This window comes from Tinamus guttatus, unplaced genomic scaffold (genome assembly GCF_059628265.1).
Source record: "Tinamus guttatus ecotype Peru unplaced genomic scaffold, ASM5962826v1 Tinamus_guttatus_pri_ptg000064l, whole genome shotgun sequence".
Lineage (NCBI taxonomy): Eukaryota > Metazoa > Chordata > Aves > Tinamiformes > Tinamidae > Tinamus > Tinamus guttatus.
Window position 1 is genome coordinate 246262 of NW_028288598.1, and position 17175 is coordinate 263436.

The following is a 17175-nucleotide window of genomic DNA, read 5'->3' on the forward strand; positions in this document are numbered from 1 at the left end:
TTTTGTCTTTCCAACTCCATAAAATGTGTTTTGTTTTGTTTTGTTGAAAAGCAAGTAAAACGAAGTATAAGACCTACCTTGATATCCCTAGCTATGATTTTTTTTTTTTTTACGTTTTTCTTTCATAAAGCCCGAAACACAAGTACTGAAATACTTCAGACTTCAGACCAGGAAGAGGATGAGAATGTATGAGAGAAGACTCATAGTCTGTATGAGTCCCCTTAATGTGCTTCTGAAAGGTACTCAGATATTATAGTTACATGCATGGCATAAATGCTCCATTGTATGAATAGAGCAGTGCTAGGGATAGCAGGTTGTTGCTTTTGCATTCTTTCTTATTGCTACATACTAGGATAATTTTCTTCTATTTTCATCCAAGCCTCACTGCAAGTGAGCGGAAAAAGCAGCTATTTTTGTGCCAAGCTTGATTTAATTCATTACACTACCCGCTGCAGACATTGACATAGCAAATACATAGCATGTACGACATACATGTATGTTGTACACCATCATCTCCACTAAATCAGTGTAACTATGGGAGGTGTCCCCAGCTTTACCTAGTAGCTATATGTCTTTCCAGTTCTTTCTCTTAGGGTACAGACAAACATTCAGCCCTGGAAAAACAGTTCATGGTTGTTCATTTTGCTCCTTCAATAGCAGAAAAGAGAGCTCTTGCAGAGAGAGCCCTATTAGAGAGCTAGTAATACTAGAGTAAACTCTGGGACAGTAATACTTTCTGAGAACTGGACACTGACGCTGCTCCTTAATCACCTCTCTTCCAGGATGGCGTATATATGAAAACGAATTACCCACAGAATGAAGCCAAATTTCACACTTCTATTTTAGGCATGCCAATACAACCATCACCAGTGGTACAGTTTGCAACATAAACTAGGCTACTTTAGAAATAAACACTATAGTCTAAAAAGTTCAAACTAAACTAAAGTTCAAAAGTACAAGATCAGTTAACTGCCACAAGTGTATTATAATATTAAGAGTTATAATTGTATTTGAGTACTTCCCATCTAGTAATTTCAAAACACATTTATCACAAATTTTACAAAATGAGCAAAGATTATTACGGATAGCTGAACCAACTTCGCAAAATTCACATAGCAAGTATACACAGAACTCCATGCTAAAGGTTGCATCTACGGAAAAAAAACACAGGATAATGAATCTCTGGAAAAGCAGGGAATATAAGGATCATGAAAAGTTCTATCACCATTAGATTACAAACCTAGGATAATCTGAGAGATTAACAAGACATTTCTTACTGCATGCCATGTAGATCCTGCAGTGAGCTCAGATTTTTCCAGTAGAACAACATTCTTCATGCCAGCTTTAGCCAAGTGATAGGCTAGACTCACACCAACACAACCACCACCGATGATCACTGTGTCTGCTCTATCTTTCCCCAAGGAGGGATTTTCTTTCCTGGGAAAAAATTACAAACAAGACAGTTGCAGTTTTGCCCAGCTTTTTGTTAGTTTGTTTACAACTCCAGCTACAACATTACCTTGTTCTGTGCTTGGGACTCCAAGCGACACCGTCAATTTAAATACATGACCCTGTACTGCAGTACAACACAAAGGGAAAAATACTATTTTTTAATGCCTGTGTTCTGTCTGTTTTTACATATTCTGCTTTGACAAATCCAAACACTACGGAAAGCATTTTTTCTCAGTGTCTCGCACATGCTGCTATCCTTTTTACAATCACTTTAAACCAGTGTAAACCAGTTGTGCTGCCACAGGCAGCCTTCTTCTGCTCCTCCTTGCTTGGTCTCCTCCTCTACCATGCCCCTTCCAGGGACAGTCAAGTAGCATGCCTCATTGGAAATTCATCTAAATTAAAAATGTGTGAGATAAGGTGGGACCTCTTGTTGATGCAGCAATACAGACTTCCATGAAAACACAGTATCTGTCCTTCAGGACAGTTATTTAACATTTGTTTAATTTTATCTCTTCCCCCTGACCCTGGCACACAGCTTTTTGCTTGTTTGCCTTTGCAGCCTCTCTGGCAAATGGCTATCTAATGTTTAACTAGCGTTCTGCCTACCCTCGCTCACAAATCAGGACTATTAGTTGCATCTATTATGAACAAAGATTTCCTAAAACAGTATGAATTTTTAGCTGTGAACACAGGAGGAGCCCGGATCATCACATTCACTGTGTGGGGATGAATGAAAAAGAAAATAAACAGGAGTCCACACCACTGCAGATTTTCTGTATGAGATCCATAATACTTGCATGTGTTCCTTTTCGAGATTACACATTAATTTTCTCCCAGTTAACAGTAACCTGTTTAACAGAGATGTGAAACCCTTGCCCAAATTCCTATTTTGAGTTTTACCAGATAAACACAAATCAAGCACAAGGGTGGAAGGTCTTTTCATGCATTATTTTACATTGTGAATTTGACACTGCTTTGCTGTGACTGTCGACACCTTTCCAAACCTTTTCTGCCAAACCCAGAAGCCTGGTGAGCATCTCAGGGTGTCTTTGCCCCCAGATGCAGACAGTTCACGCCGCGATCCTAGCCAGAGCACGGCAGCAGAGGAGTCCTGCTTGGCCGGTCCCCCTCCTGCTCCAGCCCGGCTCTGTTCTTCGAGGGGGTCATCTGAGACACCCAGAGATGCGTGGACTCAGCACGGAGAGGCCTTCAGGGCCCAGGGACCCTCAGCAGCACCCGCTGTGCCGCTTTTCACGGCGGAAGGTGCTAAGTTCCCCTCAACACCTCGTGCCCCCCGTCCCAGAGTCGCGCTGAGGCGGCTCGGCCTCTCTCTCAGAGTTGCGACCGTTAACGGCCGCCGCGCCTCGTGCCGGCGAGGCCCCGCACGCGCTGCGGCCGCCGCCGGGAGCGCCTCCCTCGCGGCCCGGCCCCAGCCCCAGCCCCGTCCCGCACTCACCGGCCCGGGGCGGCCGCGCCGCCGCCGAGGGGCCGCAGGGCGGCCGCGCCGGCGGGGGCAGCCCAGGCGCCGCGCCGCGGGGGGCGCAGCCGCCGCAGGGCTCCGCGCAGCACCGCGCTCATCGCGCCCGCGCCGGGATGCGGACGGGCATGGGGGTGCGGAGCGGCGGCTCTGCGCCCGCCCCGGCAGCGCGCGCTCCCCGCCCCGCCGCGCGGCCCTCCGCGGGGCCCGCCCCCCGGCTGCGCGGGCGCCGAGGGCAGGGGGCGCGGGCCGGGGGCGCCCCGGGCCCGGCCGGCGCGGGGGTGTCGCCCGCGGCGCTCCCCGCCCCCGGCGCCGCATATAAAGGCGCGGGCTGCGTGCGCGGAGCTGTCGGTGCTGCGTGCCGAGGTGTGGGGGCCGCGTCCCTGCGCACGGGAGATGCTGCCCATCGGGAAGAGCGCGAAGCAACAGGGCAAGCGGGTAACTTAACACCCCGCGTCCTTCCCCGGTGCCCCGGGGGCGGCGCGGAGCGGGGAGGTAACCCCAGGAGCGCGGCCGGGCAGCGGCAGAGCCGCATATCCCCTTTCAGAAGGACGGGATTGTCACCGAGAGCCCCCTTCTTGCTCGTGAGCACTTTTTTGCGGTGTTATGTGTGCACCGTGTAAAGCTGTGGCAGGAGGGCAGGAGGTGGGAAGGGTTCTGCAAGTTCTGGGCCCTTCCAGTAGATGAGCTATAAGTGAAAGAGGTGGTGAGGTACTTGTTCTGCTTTTAATTTCCTGGCACATACCCTTGCTGCCTAATTTTGGATCCACAGCAGAAGACTATATGCAGTCCTATGCCCACGCTGCAGGGAATGGACAGATAGAAGCATCCCTCAAGGGATCTGGATAGTGCTTTTGAGACAGAATTTCCCTTCTGCTGGTAGAAAGATGGGGTTTGGGTAGATCAAGCAGGATTTAGGTATATCGACCAGTTTTCACTTACCTGGCTCAGTTATATTCCTGAGGCTGGATGGGAGGATCACATATGCAGCTATCTGCACACTTTTCATGGATAGATGTGTGGACTATGTGGTGCAGGGAAGCAGCAAAAAGATGAATCAAAAGAGCCTTGGTTACCTTACAGGTACTGTTTCTTGTTATTTAATACCAGATATGAGTACCACTGGATTACCTAACAGTACAAATTTGATCTGGATTGGGCATAAACACAGTCGCATTTTTGCTGAGCAGAACAAAAGAGTGTTGATGCTGAATTTATGCTGGCTGTGTTCTTGTTAAACCAGTCATAGTTTATCCACTATAGATAAGTTTATTTTATGTGAAGAGATGATATAAAATCTATCAAAGTCTCCTACAATGTTAGTTCCATTTTGAATGAATCTGAACTAAGTAAGTTTGTATTAAGTACTCTGTGCTGTATGATCATGTCACCTTTGATCTGCTAGTAGGAACCCAGATGCTAGATTTATTTATTACACATTGTATATTAATATTCCATATAATATTAAATTGTGGCTTTTGTGTGTCAAAGGTGAACATTATTTCAGATTGTAGTTTAAAAATGCTAGAATTATGGAGGAATGCTGCTGTTAAATCCTAGAAGTGATTTGTTAGAAGAAAAAGATCTGTAACTGCAGTGCTTTTAAATATAATATCCATATATGGTGCCAACATGTACATATTACCTAATCTTCAGTTACAAGCAACAGCTGAGGTTGCTTGTACATTTGATATTTTCTCCCCTGCATTCCTGTTCTCTTGATGTTAAACTCCTGATTCTGGCGCTCTCAGTAAAAGACTCCTGGACAGAAAAAGAAGTCTCAATGATCCCTGCAATCCCTTGGGTGGTTTTTCAGGTCCCATTTCAGGCAGTCTGTTGCAACTGCAAATTGGTTAACGGCAAATATAATCTTTATAAAGCTTCACGCCTGCTACACTTGCAACTAAATCTTCTTCATAGACAGGCATGACTGGGAGTCACTGCAGTTTTGTACACTGAGTTTTGCCTCAGTCCTGCTGAAATCAAGATAAAAGCTTGCATACTCTCCTAAAGCTGTGACGTTGATAAGGTCAATATTTTGGCAATGTGCAGTGGAATGTGATGCAGAGATCTGCAAACGGCCACTTGCCCAAGCTCATATATCCACTGTAGGGAGTGGATAGCCATAACTTTGCTGCTGTGTCAACAGCTGAGCCAAAAACCATGAGGCTGTCAGCCAGGCTTGGGTGGCTCTGAGCAGCCCAGCACTGCTGTGTGTGGTACAGGAGCTGGCACGAGTGGCACGGTGCTCCTTCCTGCTGGAAAGACATGTCCTCGTCCTTCCCAAAGGGCTCTGCTGGGAATGCAGTAATGTTTGTCTTTCCTGGAGGAGTGAATTAATGAAGCAGGAATGATGAAGAAAACTCATTTATTAAATGTTGGAGGGTAAATATTAGAAAACCCTTCTGCTCAGTACCCAAACCCCACTCAGGGGGTACTCCCCCCATGTCCTAAAAGCATAAGTCTCTTATTTCCAGCTCCTTTCAAAGCTCATTCACTACTGCCTGAAGCAGCCAACACTAGTATGCAATCAAAAAAGATACCTATGGAGGGTAATTTCAGTCTTACTTTTGATACACATATTTTCTTCTGCATCCACTACCTTTACTGATGTAGTAAGTCTGCATTCATCCACTTTTGAAAGGCAAATGGAATTATAGTTATGATCTAATAGTAGAATTTAGCACCTAGAGATGCTCTGTAATGACAAGGTACTTTGTGGAAGATTTGAAGCAGCCAGTGAAGCAATGAAAGGAATGCAACAGAAATATCTTTTAGGTCCAGTAAATATATATTGTTATGTTTTACATTTTTACAAAAAAAAAAAGGCAGGAGCACAATTAATCATAGGATACTATAATGTTTATAATTTGGCATCTTGAAACATTTCTGGGATATGCAAAGCAAGCAGGATTTTCTTTCATATTTTAAGTCTAGGTAAGCAAACCCAGGCTAGTGAAAAGAACCTGTCAAGAAAATGAGGGCCAGGATCACAGCATTTTGAAAGGTATCTTATTTGCTAGGAAAATATTCCATGTTTGTTTCTTTATGTCTGTTGTGCCATCTTGTGTTGCAAGCTCCTTGTGCTGTGGCTCTGTAGAGCTGACCTTTGTGGCTGAAGAACAGATGTGTCCCTAATAAACTGGGCAGTAATATTAGTGTTTCATTTAAAATAGTCACCTGCTTTTACAGGACAGGCTGGGACTGTGCCATTTACTTTCACAGGAGTGGAACTGGACCATTGACTTCCAGTTTGGGGCATTATCCATCTGAAATAAAGTCTCTTAGTGAAAAGTCTGTGTAAAATATATGCGTATATTAAAGCATTATGTTCTTGTAAAATAAACCACTTGGCATTCTCTTAAAGAGAACTTCAAAGAAAAAATGGAAAGACCCAGAAAGCCAACAAAGCTGAAGAACTATAATTATTAACTTTTTCTCCTGTTTTCTTCAGGGTATTCTAGAGCGCTTAGATGCTGGAGAAATTGTGATTGGAGATGGAGGATTTGTCTTTGCCCTTGAAAAGAGGGGATATGTAAAAGCTGGGCCCTGGACCCCTGAGGCAACTGTGGAACATCCAGAAGCAGGTCAGTTTTACTGGAGAAAAGACACAGTGATTTGTCTTAAGGGACTAGTTGGCATAGATAAGACCTGAGCCATCTTGTAATTGCTACTGATGTGATAATAGCTATTTATAGAACATACTGTTCATGTCTGTAACATGCTGATAATTTATAAGCCCTTTATAGGCTATTTATACATATACTCTTCACTGAAAATTTATTAATTTCTTTTAGGGCAGTGTGCCCTCCATTGCTGCTCATTTCTCCTGCATTCTCAAGGGTCATGTTACTTTGAAGGCAGGTGTGAAGAACAGAAGGAGCAACTGGTTGGCTGGGCCAACTGGTATAAAAGCTACAAGCCTTTCTTCAGTTTGCAAAGAGAGAGAGAGGGAAAGGAAGGGAAGCTTGAGAATGCAGCACTGAATGGAAAAAAGGAGTAGAAGGCAATTATGTCTGTTATGTGACAGGGGAAGTTTGTCATGACTGACAAGTTCAGAAATGAGATCTAAATACTTATTTTGAGCAGGATCAGGAATCTTGGCTACTGCTTTGTGCTGAGCACTGTGTATATGAACTTCTCTCCTACTAATTCAAATTCATATCTTGTGTGACATGTCCAACTTGTGGCAGATTGAAATGAGAACTCAGTATGGCATGTCTGATTCCTAAGATGCATCAAACTGCTATTCAGCTTCATGTGTAGCTGTTGTCTCTGCTTCTCAAACGGTGGTGGAAAAGAGAGCTTAAAGGAACATGCCAGAAGTCATCCAAGATGTAAATGACAGGGTGCTTTGGATTGTTGTTAGATTGAAATTGGACCATGAAAAGCTCAGGCAGATTCCAAGGCCTTTCTCAACAGCAGTTCTGCTACAGTCTATGTTCCTGGGTTGCTGGCAAAAGAAGCATTGTATTAGATGAGTGTGGTTGCTCAAGGCTCTTATTAGGAATGAAGTGCTATAGTAGAAGAGAAAATCAAAGAAGCCTAGCTCCTCTATGAAAGCAGTCATGAATAGCAGTCACTTAGTCATGAATATGAAATTGACTCCAGCAACTCCCATTTGAGCTCTCCTTGTGTGTAAGGCTGCTTGCTGTAACTGAAGGCAGTAATTTTATTCTCATGGAGGATGCACATGTTTGCCTAATGACACAGCTTGTCTGTAAACAATGGGGCTTGTAAACCAAGAGTTCAGGAAAACATCTCCAAATGTCTGCCCTAGAAACTGCAGTATTCTCATGTCTCTAAAATACATCAGGGATAAATTATTCATTTATTTGCTATAAGACGGCTTTTAACCCTGTTTTACATGACCAACAATGTCCCAGAAACTACAACAATTGTTTTGTGAGTGTACACGGAACCTACTGACAGTTCCTCTTCTGCTGCTGTTATGGCAATTGCAGTGTACTTCTCACAAAGTGACAAAGTCAGACCTGCTTCTAGACAGCCTGTTCCCAAAGTCCTGATGTAGGAAACACATCCACTAAAACTGGTACCAACCTTTTCTTCAAAAGAAAGGCTTTTGGGTCTGTAGTAAAATCATCATTTCTATCTTTAAGAGAAAAGACGCAGAGAGACTCACTTCTCCAGGACAACCAGTCATGTTTCAATTAAGGATATTCTTACCAAAATGGAGTTCTGCTCTTAGCCAAGGCTGAGTTGTACAGAAGGAATGGAAGGAAGGAGAATAGTGTAGATAATGGAACACAACATTCTTCTCTATAAATATCATCTTGTTCCTTTGTTTGTTTTCAAGATGTTGTTTCTTCATACAGAAGCTAAGAAGGTGTATGGCTTTTCTTTTCATATGCTGATCCTCCTATCTTCTGTCCCTCATCATACTTCATTTTGCCAATTGTCTGCTCTCCCTCACAAACTATTATGCAGTTCTATAAAGTGAAAATGGGAGGTCTGATGGACTGCAGAAAGTAGAACAGTGGCAGACAAAACTGGATTTAGTGCTGAAGCAAAATGGAAATCTTCAGTCATTTTTAGCAGAGAGTAACTAAAGAGAATGTTTTCTACTGAATGTTCTAAGAATGGGAAGAAAGGAATTCTCTGCAACAGGTAGTACTGCTCCCATCCATATCATAAATGGCTTTTCCAGTAAATTCAATACCACTTATTTTACAGTACTCTTACTCCCTGAACAAAAATAAAATAATACAGAATAAGAGTCAATGAACATTTAATTTGAGGATAACCATAGTAATAACTATCCATTACTTCCTTTAATTCTTTGCAGTTCGTCAGCTTCATCGCGAGTTCCTCAGAGCTGGATCAAATGTTCTGCAGACATTCACCTTTTATGCCAGTGAGGACAAACTAGAGAACAGGGGAAACTATGTAGCTGAGAAGATCACTGTGAGTAAAATACTATTTTAATGGAGCTATGAAAATAGTGGATTAATTTGAAAAGGTTTAATAGAGACATTACTGAGTATTTTCAAATTTTCATTTTTTTTCTGTATTTGAGGACCAAAGAATGAGGTGATATGATTCTATAGTCTGGAACATTAAGAAGACAAAGTTAATGAGAGAAAATGATAAAATAGGGCAAGGGTGAAGGAAGGAAAGAGAGTGCCTACATCTTCCAATTTGAAGAGATGAGTTTAGTACGGTTTTGATCCAAAGAGTATGGGGAGGACTAAATGCACAGACAACAGAATCAATTGGGAAAAAAAGGAAGGCTTTAACATTCAAACAAACAGTGAAGAATCCTAGAGAATGACTGACTAATAAGACTGCATGATTTTTAGAATCTTATCTCCAGTAAAGTAACAACTAATAAATCCAAGGTATATATACTATGGTTAAAATTCACCTTTTTGTGTATATGGTTAACCTGGCCCAGCAGTGAAAGTACTATGAGGGTCCTTTACACAGAGATGAGTTCTGGAGGATGTTGGGTGTCACTGGGGATTTTGGCACAAACATACATAGATAGTTCCTTCAGGATTAGAAGATTTATCATCCTTTCCTCTATGGTTGTACTGTCTGTTCCAGCCTCTGGTAGATAAAGAGGATTCTTCAAGGGAAAGAGGTAAGAATTACAGCTGTGAAGTTGGATCAACCCAGAAGTTACAGCAATCTGGACACTAGAGAAACTTCTGAGTCTTAATTAAGAGTTTACCTTTACTCTAAAGCCGTTGCACATATCAGGATGAAATATATAGCAATGTTCTCAAATTGTATTTGACATCAGCTCTCACCTGTGTGGGTGGCTTGTTGAATAAAAATAAACAGATCTGATAAACAGGTGTATCTGTTATGCAAGTATGACAGTCTAATTTCTTTTTTTTCCAGTTAATAATAACCCTGGAGCCTGTTTCTGTGCATTAGAATATGAGTAGAATGAACCATAATTCTTCACATCCTAAAGAGGAAAAGCACTGGTCGCTATCAATATTGAGATACCAGAACAGCTTAGAAGTTAGTAATGTGGAAATTACTCAGAAATGACTAGTTCTGCTTCCTGGGGTGGAGTCAGAACCTATGTTTTAATGAGTATCTTTCTCATTCTTGCACCCATTTAGAATGTGCTCATATTTTGCCTGCATTTTTAACTCTTCCAGACTAGCTGACAGAGTTCCAATGAGAGGATGAATGTTTATTGTTGCTTGCAGCTTTACTTTTACAGTTCAGATAGGCTTCTGTGTCAATGGTAAAAATAACAGTTCAGGGGGTTTATAAACAGAAAGCTGTTTAATGGGTGGAAGAAACATAACGCATAAGGTCATATGGTGAAATTCATCTGAAATGAAGTATCTTTATAGCCAACAGATATGACTTTCAAATGTCTCAAGTGGTAGTCCCAGAAATGTGATGCCTCTGCAACAAGTCTTTCTGCAATTCTTGCTGCCATGCAAAATGATCTGAGTGTGGGAGAGCAGCTGGAAACTAGAATGCGTGGCAGCAATGCTTTCAAGGTTGGGTTGCTGCCAGCTCCTCCTGACACTGACTGGTTTATGGCTCCTGCTCCTGGAATTCCCAAGCACCAGTGCAAATGGAAGGCACTCTGGCACCAATAGCCTGAAAAATCACCTGGGTTTTTTGAAGCAACTGTGGAAAACTTCAGTGGAAAGAAGCCAGTGTAGCTCCTGAGGCTGGAAGTAGTCCATGGGCACCTGAGAAACCTGCTCTGGTCAATGCTTGCTTACCCATCTCAAATAACATGGTCTTTCCACCCTCATTTTTTTTTTTCAGTTTAGCTGCTTTTCTAACAAGCTTTTCTAGTCAACCTGATTTATGTATAGAGGGAATCTGTCCTTGAGTCTAGGTAATTAATCATGTTAATTAATCAGTATGTTTCACTTCACTCTTTATAAATTGACAACTTTACCTTCAGATAAAAAATGATAGCTTTAAAAAAAAACTTCAGTAAATATATATGAATATTATATTTTAAATTATTAGGAAAATTAATAAAATACTAAAAAGATTGAAATGAATAATCAATTGAAATTGCTTTTTTCTTTCACCTACAAAATCTCAAAATAGAGGCATAAACAATACACTTCAGTATCCCTAACTCATCTTCTGAGAGGTAGAAGAAAATCTATTTCACACCAAATATTTGATTTTTACAGATTATTTGTATAAGAAAATTTGTTAGAGCTAATATGCTTTTGTATTAGTATTTGATAATATGGTAAGTTATACGTAACAAGGAATTCTTTGTTTCCTAATATTTCTCTTAGTTTTATTGAAAGATGTCAGTCTTCCTAATCAATCCCAAAAGGCTATTAAAGTAAAAAGGAAATTAATACGAAGAACTCCCTATGGCTTTTGCTTATTTCATAGTTCTTTTTTTTTTTTTAACTGTAAAACTACTTGCATCTCTCTGACCAGGTAAAACTGATGTAACTATGTTCATACAGGGTCAGAAAGTTAATGAAGCTGCTTGTGACATTGCAAAAGAAGTGGCTAAAGAAGGTGATGCCTTAGTGGCTGGAGGAGTCAGTCAAACACCATCCTACTTAAGCTGCAAGGATAAGGCAGAGGTCAAAGCGGTCTTTCGAAAGCAGCTAGAAGTCTTTATGAGAAAGGAGGTGGACTTCTTAATTGCAGAGGTAAATTATATATATATAAACACCTTCAATTGATACAGCATGTAAACTTTAGATGTCTAGTCTTTTGGGGAAAAGTTAGTCCATACTGCTTCTTCCTTTAGAATCTTCTGCCAAACATTTACTCTAGTAGTATCAAGTATTTTTTGTAAACACATAATAGAATATTGAAGTGTTCTAAATTTCTGTCTTAAGTCAAATCATGTGATCTTATTTGTGTCCGTATTTCTTCCCGCTTGTCTGCAAGCAGTCAATCCATGATGGCAATTCTTTACAGATAAATTCCTAATTAATGGGCATTCTTATTCTGGAAAAAAAATATTTTTTGATTAATCTACTGATTTTATTATCCTTTAACTGTGCAGTAAGTGAATTCAACAGAATTTTGCTAGTGTAAATCAGAAAAGGCTTATTTTCTTGTTGGTGGATTTTGAGTTTGAATTAATGTATTTATGCTTCATCTCCAAGGAAAGAAATCAGTCCAATTTTTCTTTCTTCTAGTATTTTGAACATGTTGAAGAAGCCGTCTGGGCAGTTGAAGTTTTAAAAGAATCTGGAAAGCCAGTTGCAGCTACAATGTGCATTGGTCCAGAGGGAGACATGCACGGTGTGCCACCTGGACAATGTGCTGTCCAGCTTGTCAAGGCTGGTAAGAATCTGCTTTTATTTGCCCTTTAAAATTATGAAAGTGAGTGAAGCCTTGAAACACGGAGATAAATGGGTGTGTATTTTAACTTTCCTGATTACATCAATAAAAGTTTTGACTCCGTAGAATAATTTCCACGTGCAGTTTAGTAGAGAAGAAGTCTTGCAAAAATACATGTATAAAAATGCAGCTATGGAATCCTTATTAAATACCAAACTGGTATTAGGGACAGTACCGACAGGCAGCTGTATCAAGGAGAACAAATGATAAAACCTTTCAAATTCTCGGCTTAGAATTATGAAATATACAGTCAACCCAAGCCCGCTTTGATTCCCTGCTCCTGTTTTTTGAAATTTCTGGAGTATAGCTCAAATCCAGGATGAGAGAAGAGGATGAAAAGCTTAATGTTTTGTCTTTCAAAGACAGTATTTTCTGCAGAAAACTACAGGAGAAGGCATGATGGATGATGCAGAGATTTTTATAATTCTGAACTATGCTTTTCCTTTTATTTGGAGTGCAAATCCAAAGGTGAGACATGTGCTAGGAACCTACTGGACATCTGCATGTATGGTTGTACACCAGTTTTCACTGATAAGACTAACTGATAACACAGGCAACTGCACGAGGGTGAGAAATGTGACTCACTCCAGCGTTCAGTCAGGAAGGCAAGGAGAAGTTCAACTGAGATGGAAATGGATTGTTCTGCCTTAGGAGAGCTGAGGTTGCCTTCAACACTTGAGTTCAGGTGGTAGTGGTAGGATAGTGGTACTGTAGAGATGGACTGCTTTGCTTCCAGAAGGCTATGGCTAGAACCTTCCCCCTTCCACTTCCTGAAAAATGAATTGAAAAACTATATTCTTCCTTCCAGGTGCTTCTATTGTTGGAGTCAACTGCCATTTTGATGCAGATATTTGCCTGAAAACTGTGATGCTTATGAAAGAGGGCTTGGAGGCTGCTAAACTGAAAGCATATCTGATGTCTCAACCACTTGCTTTCCATACACCCGACTGCGGGAAGCAGGGATTTATAGATCTTCCAGAATTTCCTTTTGGTAAGACATGGGCATCCTTTTTTAATTATCTGACACTCCCTTCCACGCCCCAGTTTTTAGCTAAGCTGAGACTGCAAGGCTTCCTTCTGGGCAGTAGCATCACTCCCCTCTGGCATATCCTCTCTGGCATTTGGCATAGAGGGCTTCCATTTTAATATTAGGTTAAAGAAGGGAATGGTGATGCTCTACATCTTCCATACAGAGAAGGTATTTTAGCAGCCTCATAGCATGCAATTGAAAATGAAATTATGGCAAAGTAGTTAAAATGCATGACCTAAATTCAGATCTGATTAAGTGCATTAATTCTATTGACTTCAGTGGAGATGCCTTTTACCTCTGAAACTGAATTTCTGCATACTACAGTATATCATTTACCACAGAACCAGAAACCAGATTGAATATACTCACAGATCTTCCGTTATTCTGGTTTAGTGACTCCCTAGTACTAATATTTATATAAAGTGCAGAATTACTTCAAGTGTTTGTTCCAGGTGTATTAAATACTGAAGAAACAGGTCCAATTGCATAGTCAGAAATCCACCTATTGTAAACCCAGAAGTTGTTCTTTCCCAGTCAGACTCCAAACTCATCAACCTTTTTTAACTTCATTGGAGCATAAACATGTAATTTCTGTTACTGGATTTTTTGTGTGTAGTAAGAAATATGACTGTTTTTACATAATTTCTTACCAATGTTTCTATAATAAAGAACACCCCTTTATGATTGTATAATCAGTCCCCAGTCCAGTCATGCTTATCAGCCCATCCAGAGACTACATTGTTGAGCATAAGAAATACTCCTCCTTAAACAGGACATAGAAGATAACAAATATTACTTCAATATTCATTCCTCTTAAGAGAGGAAGACAAAATCAGCTAAAACACTTTATAGTTTATTAGAAGAAAATGCCTTTATTTTCAGATATATACACTTTTCTCAAGGTCAGTCTATAAAATTCTAAAGCTTGAGTTTATAACAAAAATATGAGAGAGAAATATGATTTTCAGGAGAATCTTTTTTCTTTCTTCCTTCTACACAAATCAAGAAAAAAGAATAAAGCATGAGCCTGAACACTCATTAGATGATGATAATATGTCTGTGTTCTGAAAATAGCCTGAGGTATTTAAGTGTTGGAAACTCATTTAGCCTATTCATTTAGCCTATCCATTCCTTTATAGAACTCCCCCCCCCTAAAAAAAAAAAAAAAAAAACAGATGCAGTAAGTAATCAACTAAATTCAGATTCACTGTTTGATTTGTTCTGATTGTTGGCTCATATGTTATAAGCAATTTATGAGATCTCAGTTTTCAGAAATTTCCTGAGTCAATTTGAGAAGTCTGGTTCAGTAAAGGTTTTCAATACCCAGAAGGAGCAACTCATCACTTGATGGCAGATAAGCAGTTTGGTAAATCACTGTTAAACTGACCTACTTAACTCTTTTTTTTTTTTTTTTTTTTTTTTTTTTTGGTGGGAGGTACTATGCACAAAGAGGCATTTACATATTTGAAGTATATGTAACTTCTGTACCTTAGTTGCTCAAAGCCAACTGCCCTTCCCAGCTGCCAACAGTACTTATCTGTTTTCAGAACTTTTTCTAGTTTTCTGCATCTTTCCTTCTGTGGTACTGGAATTGCTCTTAAATGTTAACCAAGGACAATATTTAGAGAGAGGAAAAAAAAAAAAAGTCCTGTCAGTCAATGCCTACCATATTATCCCCAGAGCAGATGCACAGAGAGGCTAAATCTAGGAGAAGGTTACAATCTTCTCATCAAAACTTGATGAAAATTCCAATCTCTTGTCAGTATAAATGACCAAACTGTTAAATTCTAGATGCTTAAATCTGAATAAAAGACAAGAAAAGGAATGCTATAGAAAGATAAGCACGGAAAACAGAATGTTCCTGAATTTTTGGAAGGGGTGGGAAGGGAACATGATCTAGGCGGCAACTTCTTTTTGATGATACTTCTTGTCTTCTAACACTGTTTCACAACATACACATCCAGTTCTTGTGGCATGGTCTGTCCCTATTTCTTAGAGAGGCTAGGCTGGTGCCATCCTTACACTCCTGAAGCATAACCGACTGATTGTGACAAGGTGGGTGATGGAGAAGACTGGAAGAATCTCTACACTGTTCATGTGGACTGTTTAGTTACTAATGTGTGTAAAAAATGCATTTTTCCTTTTTCAAAACAAAAGAAGCTTTGATGGTTCACATGTGGTTTGCCAAAGCTCCAGTGCTAGACAGTTCAAAAACAGCTCAGACAATTCAAATATTTACATTTACAGCTAGATTTGCAAATACTGTTCAAATGTTCCAGCATGTAATTTCTTACCAAAAATCTGCTGAAATGAAGCAGGATGAAAATTTCAGCTATGCTATGAATATTCTTTCAGGTCTGGAGCCAAGAATTGTCACTAGATGGGATGTTCAAAAATATGCAAGACAAGCCTATGACTTAGGAATTCGTTACATTGGGGGCTGCTGCGGATTTGAGCCATACCACATCCGAGCAATAGCGGAAGAGCTGGCTCCTGAAAGAGGTTTTCTGCCAGAAGCTTCTGAGAAACATGGTAGCTGGGGGGATAGCCTGAGCATGCATACCAAACCCTGGGTCCGAGCAAGGTACGTATGTGTGAACTGCAGAGCGCACTGGTGTAGACTTTGCAAGACTGTATATTGATCCATCTTACAGACCAACTTCACCAATACAGAGAGCTAAATACCACTGTAACCATTCTGTGTTAGTCATTTTGAAGAATTAAATCTGATCTGGGAGCAGTGAAAGGGAAGAAGGAGCAGTATGAGAACTCAAAATCCTTAACTTCCTTTAAATGAAAAATTGGTCTAAAAGAGTGTGAAGATTAAAGTTAAGTCAGTTAAGATAAAGTCAGATTTGTGTAAAACAGCTCCTAATAGTGAGTGACTTACAGAGGTCCTCCTGAAGGATGACAAGATGCATTTTAAATATGTAGCACTTCATTGCATGTTTTCATTCATCCTCCTTTATTGAAATATAAAATGAATCTATGCAAGTTAGACAACTCTCTGCAGTTAAGCCACCATTATGTTATGAGATGCTGAAACAAATATTAAGGTTTCCTTTCTTTACTTAGAGCAAGAAAGGAGTACTGGGAGAATCTGAAGCCGGCTTCAGGCAGACCCTATTGTCCTTCATTGTCAAAGCCAGATGGATGGGGAGTGACCAAAGGAGCCAGAGAGCTGATGCAGCAGAAAGAAGCAACCACTGAGCAACAGCTGAAGGAGCTCTTTCAGAAACAGAAGTTTTAATCCACGGTCGTTGCCTAAATGTCAGAATGATTTATCTACAGAGCATCTCATGCCTTACAAGAGAGAATTAGTGAGGATGGGTATCCTGATAATTTATCAGTTAACATGTAATGAGAGGAACTAACTGTAGACTGTAGAATGTGATTACAAATCAAGTATGTCAAACTTTGTCAATAAAATCCTTGTCTGGACTAATATTTTAAAACCTCCCAGAAAGAAGGTGCTTGCGATTCTCACAGTGATTGAACTACTCTAACTGCTGATATTTAGCTAAGTGTTATTAATTAGGTAGATACTGAAATGCATGGAAAATCGGCTCAACTTACCAGCAAAAAAGAAAGAAAAAGCCATTTATAAATGCTGTGTCATTGGATTTCCAATCCTAGTCTGTTTTCAGCTGGGGATTTGTTGAGGCATGTGATGGTAATGCTTCAGAGTTATCAATAGTCACCTCCTTGACTTCAAGAGAAAAAGGTAAACTGAAAAAGACATCACGAAAAATGAATCAAAAGGCAAGGACAATAAGGATGGGGTTGTGTAGGAATCTCCTATATGTAGGAGTAAAATTCAGAGAGAACTTTCAGGAAACAAAAACCCTAGGTAAATAAATCTCACTGTTTTGGAATG

General features: G+C 40.4%; 2 protein-coding genes across 2 annotated transcripts in view; one reads left to right on the forward strand and one right to left on the reverse strand.

Moving 5' to 3' along the window:
* DMGDH (dimethylglycine dehydrogenase) overlaps window positions 1-3033 on the reverse strand; it is a 41468-nt gene extending 38435 nt beyond the window's left edge. The window contains exons 1-2 of the mRNA XM_088519618.1: window positions 2912-3033; window positions 1278-1437 (exon numbers count right to left, since the gene is read on the reverse strand). Of these exons, the coding sequence (XP_088375744.1) occupies window positions 1278-1437; window positions 2912-3033 (282 nt within the window). The remainder of the gene's footprint in view (window positions 1-1277; window positions 1438-2911) is intronic.
* A 211-nt stretch (window positions 3034-3244) lies between these two features.
* Window positions 3245-16730, forward strand: LOC104581206 (betaine--homocysteine S-methyltransferase 1). Its single transcript, XM_010228770.2, has 8 exons — window positions 3245-3370; window positions 6387-6519; window positions 8739-8857; window positions 11374-11565; window positions 12064-12211; window positions 13077-13259; window positions 15654-15882; window positions 16374-16730. Exons 1-8 carry the CDS (start codon window positions 3329-3331, stop codon window positions 16546-16548), a joined length of 1221 nt encoding a protein of 406 aa, XP_010227072.1. The 5' UTR covers window positions 3245-3328; the 3' UTR covers window positions 16549-16730.
* The last annotated feature ends 445 nt before the right edge of the window (window positions 16731-17175 follow it).

Excerpts from the sequence above, each read along its gene's own strand:
- LOC104581206 (XM_010228770.2), top strand. The coding sequence starts at position 3,329 with ATGCTGCCCATCGGGAAGAGCGCGAAGCAACAGGGCAAGCGG. Across the intron at positions 3,371-6,386 it reads CGAAGCAACAGGGCAAGCGG|GGTATTCTAGAGCGCTTAGA; the intron begins GTAACTTAACAC and ends TGTTTTCTTCAG. Across the intron at positions 13,260-15,653 it reads TCTTCCAGAATTTCCTTTTG|GTCTGGAGCCAAGAATTGTC; the intron begins GTAAGACATGGG and ends ATATTCTTTCAG.